The sequence below is a fragment of the Hibiscus syriacus genome, unplaced genomic scaffold, assembly GCF_006381635.1.
Source record: "Hibiscus syriacus cultivar Baekdansim isolate YM2019G1 unplaced genomic scaffold, ASM638163v2 tig00116984_pilon, whole genome shotgun sequence".
Lineage (NCBI taxonomy): Eukaryota > Viridiplantae > Streptophyta > Magnoliopsida > Malvales > Malvaceae > Hibiscus > Hibiscus syriacus.
In genome coordinates, this window is record NW_024063507.1 from 2,842,847 (window position 1) to 2,849,455 (window position 6,609).

At 36.3% G+C, this 6,609-nt stretch overlaps 1 protein-coding gene across 1 annotated transcript; it reads left to right on the top strand.

Annotated features, from left to right (window-relative positions):
* Positions 1–4,901: 4,901 nt before the first annotated feature.
* LOC120193060 lies at positions 4,902–5,746 on the top strand. Its single transcript, XM_039195674.1, has 2 exons — positions 4,902–5,064; positions 5,153–5,746. Exons 1-2 carry the CDS (start codon positions 5,005–5,007, stop codon positions 5,744–5,746), a joined length of 654 nt encoding a protein of 217 aa, XP_039051605.1. The 5' UTR covers positions 4,902–5,004.
* Positions 5,747–6,609: the final 863 nt, after the last annotated feature.

A 6,609-nucleotide genomic window follows, 5' to 3' on the forward strand; every position in this document is an offset into this window, starting at 1 on the left:
CTGGTTGTCAACAAACAATTTCCCAATTTCGGAGCCAATTTCAACTTCACAACAAAGGATATTGGATTCGAGACAACACAAGTTCAACTTCACAACGAAGGGACGCTGGTTGTCAACAAACAATTTCCCGATTCCAGAGCCAATTTCAACTTCACGACGGAGGATATTGGACTCGGAACAATGCTACTTACTTGGATTTCAACTTCACGACGAAGGATATCCAATTCCAGGCTCAACTTCACGACGAAGGGGCCACCCACGGTTTCAACTTCACGACGAAGGGAATCGTGCACACAAGCATCATCCATCTTTAGATTGGATTTTAACTTCACGACGAGGGATATCTAACTCAAAGAAGGATTATCTGTCAACAAAGACCTTCGAGCTCGACTACGCTCAGCCCCAAGGCACATCATTTACAGCATAACTCAAGGCTAGAAGGGTTATCTGCCATCAAAATTGTCGAGTTTGATTCCATTCAGCTCGATGACACATCAATCGCACTACTTTCTGGTTGCAGTCGAGGTTTTCAAGTCGAGAAGAGGACCTAGGTTAGCCGTGCCTGAGTGACAAGCAACCATTTTCAAGCAGCATAGCTTAAGTCAAGAAAAAGCTATCTGTCAATGAAGATTTTTGAGTTTGATTCCGATCCAAGGTCTTTAAACCGAGAAGAAGACCGAAGGGCAACGGGAAGCCACGTGCTGATTCAAATTCCGAACTACGGCTTCAATTTCATATCATTTCAAGATGAACTCGACTTCACGATGGAGGAGTCATCCGTAACTCAATTCGACAGGGAGTTATTGAAACATCAGAGTCAATTTTCAACTCCACTGAACGAAAAGTGTCTTTTAATCTTTGCCCTATCCCCGTTACACGACTATGGGCAAAGAGGGGCAGTTGTCAACACACCTTTTCGTCCTACTAGGATTCAAACTCCTAAAAATATGATAGAATTTTGCTAGGATTCAAACTCCTAAAAATATGATAGAGTTCTACTATTATTTAAACTCCTAAAGATAGGATCCACAAGCATTATAAATAGTCATTGTAACTCACTATTGTAACACATTCGGAAGAGATACGAAATACCAAGCAAAAAATTACAAGCAACTCGTAGCCATTTTTCGAAGCATTTATATTTTGAAAGGTAAAGTTCATACTTTCGCATGTTATTTTTCCTTACCCTTGTTGTGTTTTATTCGAAAGAAAACCGAGAGAAGTGTTTTTGGCCAATGAACGGGGGCATTTTCGAGATCTATTTTTGTAGATCTAGCCCCCGAAGCTTGTGTTTTTTTGAAAAACTATTCTGATTTTTATAAACGGGTCGTGTGGATCCGTGTGTTTTGCCTCTACAGTGGGTTAATGCCCATTTCGGTCCCCCTGATTTTAAATACACACAGATTCATTTTTTCTTCAATTAGCTTTTAATTTCGAACCCTAATTCATTTTTATTTTTTTCTTTAGTTTTGTTACTTTCTTTTATTATTATTATTTTCTTTTAAAATCTTATTTTTTAAGGGTATTTCCGTAAACTCATTAAGGGTAAGTAATTCGGATCAAATTTTACCTTTTAATTTAACTTGCAATTTTCTTAATTAAAGACAACTGAAAATTACGTAGTACCGAAAGGGCGGTTCAAGGGTGCTAATCCTTCTTTGACCGTAACCGACTCCCGAACCCAACAAATCTTTGGAAAGATGCAGATCAGGTAAGAAATAGGGTATCCGATCAACCCATTTGTTTTAAATAAATGATCGGTGGTGACTACAATCCACATTTTTCAAGTCGAAGCCCAATTCCGGGCCCAACCGAAAGACGGTTGCGACATAATCTTTGCTTTATTTTCGTTACACGATAATTAGCAAAGAGGGGCAGCTGTAAACACATGATTTTCGTCATTATAATATTTATATTATATAATATTATTAATTTCGTTTTTACATGTGCAGGCCTGAACACGTGACCCAAATTAGCAGGCCCAGCGAAAACACCCCAGTGGTCCAGACCTGATAGACACGTGAACTAGGGTTTGGAAACCCTAGTTTTGTTCCAGTCGCGCCGCACGTTCCCCCGAGGTTCCCTCACGCCGCACTCCTCTCCAACAGTCCCGAAACGGCTGGCGTCGTGTGGGATATCAGCATCAATAAACCACCACAACAAGAAAAGCAACAAGAGTTAGAGATTGATTAGGTTTCAAATACCTAAAAATAGGATTTTTTATTCCTATAAAAGCATGTAATCATCCATTTGTAAAGGGAGAGGTTGACAATACAAAATACAAGGGTTTTTTTTTTCACACACATACACGAAATACATTTGAATCACACAGAAAAATACCAAAAAATCCAATACCAGTCGAGCCAAACATCAACAGCAAGGAGAAAATCATAAAAGAAAGAGAGAACAAAGGGTCTTACCTTCGTCGGAGCCACCATTCGTCGTCGGAAAGTTGGGTTTCGAAGGTATCAAACCTAGATCTACTGTTCTAGGGAGGTTTTTTTGGGTTAACCCGACTTTAGCTTTGGGTTAAGGGAAAAGAGACGGTTCGTTTGGAGTGTTTGGTTCACTCTGACCGCGTGCGCCGCCGTCAGGACCGCGTGGGACTCGCCGGGAAGCAGTGGCTTTCCCTCCTCCGCTGAGAGAGTTGAGAGAGTTTAAAGACTCTCTCTCTCTCTCGTTTTAAAACCAAACAAATGAGGGGTTTTAATTTTTTTAAGCTTTATACTGAATTCATCAGACCTCCGACCCAAACAATACCCGATCCAAATTGCCTTGGATCCGCGTGTTTTGGCCTTCAAAAGGAGTGAACTGCGCCTTTGGTCCTTCTCAATTTTTATGAGTTCATTTCGACCCTAAATTGAATTCCCATTTGGATATTTATTCAAAATTTGGCCTCATATTTCCATTTCTTTCATTTTAATCCCGTCACTACTATTATTATTCTATACATATTTGCTCATTTCTTTTTATTTTATTAATTACTTTGTCATTTTATTAATACGTTATTACATGTATATATATGTTTTTGTTTCCTTTTTCATTTTTATTATCACTATTATTTTTATTATTTATATTCTTATTTTCCTTTTATTATACTTATTTATATTATATATGTTTTTTCTTTTTCTATTTTTTTTAATTTATTTTCCTAATATTTATTTATGTGTACATATTTATTTGTTTTACTTCTTTATCTTTTCTCTCTCTCTTCCTTATTTTATTAAATCTTATTATGTGCATACCTTTTATATTATTATTTATTCTTATTATTATTACTATTACTTTACTATTATTTTCCATATTTCAATTTATTATATATTTTTATATATATATCATTTTTATCTCATATATATATATATATATTTACTTGTTTTTTTATATATTCTCTTTTATTTTATTTTTATCTTTACTTTTTATTATTATTATATTTTATTTTATTTTATCTTTTATTCTTATTTTTAATTTATTATTTTATTTTGATTTATTTTTCTCCTTCTTGAAACTTTAGTTATTAGCATATTCATTTTTTTATTCTTTTTCATTTTACTATTACTATTATTATTTTCTTTTGTTATTTTTGTTTTACTTGTTTTTATTTTCTTTATTTTATTCACTTGCATTTTTTCAAGTCTAACATTTTTCTTTTAAGGGTCTTTATTTCAATCAATCAGAGGTAAGTAATCCATATCGTTATTTTACCTTTCAATTTAAAATTACAACTTTCTTAATTAAAGACAGCTGGAAATTACGTAGTACCGAAAGGGCAGTTCAAGGGTGCTAACCCTTCCTTGACTGTAACCGACTCCCGAATCCGACATATCACTGGAAAGACGCAGATCAGGTAAGAAATAGGGTATCCGATCAACCCATTTGTTTTAAAATAAATGGTCGGTGGCGACTCCAATTCATTTTCCTAAGTCGAAGCCTAATTCCGGGCCCAACGAAAAAACGGTTCCCACCGCCCTACAGAATGCGAGGCCTTGACATGCATTTTGTAGGACGCGAGGTAATCATACTTGTGCAGTTTAATAGATATTTTTTTAATTAATATTGTTTGAAATTACTAATCCAATAAATGTTTTTTTAAGGTTTTTCTTATATAATAACGCGAAATGTAATAATATTGACAACTAGTACCCTCCAAAACTCTATTCTATAAATATATTCATGTTGTCGCAAAAACTTCGCTTTTAAAACATCAACCATCTTCGCGTACGGTAGTACATTCGAAAATCAAAATGTACATTTGTAGTCTATTGAAGACTCATTCAAAACTAGAGAACGTATTTTAATTGGTGGGTCCATAGTTTTAAATAGTTGTAGTTAACGTACGCACAGATAAGGTCGGGAGGAAGCAAAGTACAGTTTTCGCAAGTCAAATACGCGTGGCATACCTATGATCAAATTGCTGCTGCTGCTAAATCAAATCAGCAACTATAATCTCCAGTTGATTCACAACTTCAAACATAAATATTAATCTTTCTCATCTAATTATCTAATCCAGTTTAAGACGTGGGATCCCGTTTTATTTTATTTTTCTTTGGTTAAATTGAAACTAAATCGAAGTTCAAGTAGTGGTCTAATAATAGCTAGGGTTCCGTGTATCCTTCTTTGTTGGGTTAGTGTGTGTTTAATGTATCTTTTATTATGTGCTGCTCAAAGTTCAAAATGAGCCGTAAAGCCAAAAAGAATAGGACAAATATCAGAGTTGAATACAATAATGATGTATGAAAAAGTTCACTCTCTTTTATTAATCATAATAGTGCTAGAGCTACGTATTATGCGCGAGTAAGCCTGGCTAACCTACAGGTTTTTTTAAATTCCCGAATGTCAGCTGCTTCAAATAAAGAGCGTTAGGTTCACTGCTTTCAACCATTAAAAAGCTGCTGAACCCAACACCCAACTCTGCCCACCATTTCTCTATCTCTCTCTCTCTCTCCCTCTCTCTCTCCCTCTCTCCCCAAGACTCCAACAACATCACAAAAACTTGTTAGAGAAACGATGAAGCTGGTTTGGTCTCCAGAAACAGCTTCAAAAGCTTACACAGACACTGTGAAATCAGTACGCTAATACCGATTGCATTAACTTTCATAGCTTTATGTTTTCTTTTACTCTTATTCTAATACCGATTGCATTAACTGGTTTGCAGTGTCGAAATTTCAAAGAATCGGGCGTACCAGAGTTCCTATCAGCCATGGCGGCAGGCTGGAACACAAAGCTGATCGTGGAGTCATGGTCATACGGTAGTCCCATAGCTACCAGCGTCGGCCTTGCCATTGCAGCTCATCACACGAGCGGTAGGCACGTGTGCATCGTTCCGGATGAACGGTCGAGATCATGTTACGCCGAGGCCATGAAGGGAGCTGGGATATCATCATTCACGGCGGTGATCGTCGGCAAAGCCCAAGAAGCGATGGAAGGGCTGGTGGGTGTTGACTTTCTTGTTGTTGACTCAAAGCAGAAGGACTTCGCTAGGGTTTTAAGGTTTGCTAAACTGGGCAATAAGGGTGCAGTTTTGGCATGCAAGAATGCATGTCGGAGGGCCATTTCTGGGTTTAGATGGCATTGGGTGCTTGAAAGAGGGACACGCGTCGTGAGATCTGTGCACCTACCCGTGGGGCAAGGATTAGATATTGCTCATATAGAGGCTGATGCTGTAGTTGTGGGTTCAACGAAGAATTCTAGCCTTTGGATCAAGCATATCGACCAACAATCAGGAGAGGAGCATTTTTTCCGAGGCTAAAGTTTTGTGAGATTTTGGAACTTTAGAATGTGGGGAGTCCTCTGTAAACATGAATAAAGTTTTGTTCGCTATTCAATAAGAAGGATGAAAATTAAAATTAATTACGTATGGTTTGTAATTAAATCAATACATTAACTTTTTTCTTTTATCCATTAAATGTTTTAACGTTTAAGATTTTGTTTAGGGTATAGAGCTGACAGGAAAAAAACAGAGGTGGCTGACCTGAGAGAACCATAATGTCCATTGCTTTTTGGAGCTCCAGAGTTCTGTCCTGGGTTGCACTTGCAGGCTCCTGTGGCTTGTTGATCGGAACACCGATGGATGATGTGTGGTCTGTAAAACTCTGGCCATACACCTCACCTGACTACGAGATCCCATGACAGAACGACACCATTAATAGTGTGTTGGATTAAAATCTATAATTATGAGCAGATATTTATAATACATATTCTTATCATAAATTAAATGATCAATTATGTTATAAATTCATAAGGTATTAAAAGTGTTACGAAAATAAAAGTGTAGATGCTATTAAAGTTATGTTTATAATTTGATTATGTATAGAATTATAAGTACAAACAATAATTGATTCTTAAATTAATTATATAAAGAGGTTATCGTCTCTAAGAAATAGACAATCTCGTATTTACTATTATCCAAAGAGTTTATAGTTAAGGAACTCTATCTTCTTGAAAGATCATAACCAAAGACTTAAAAGATTTCAACCTATCATTAATTCAGGTACGATTCCGCGTCTAGAATTTTATTGTTGATAATTTGACATGATTAAATCCTGCTTAATTTTCATATTTATTATGATTTTAGTTCTAACATAGTGAACATTGAGCCCTCCGTCGCCGGCT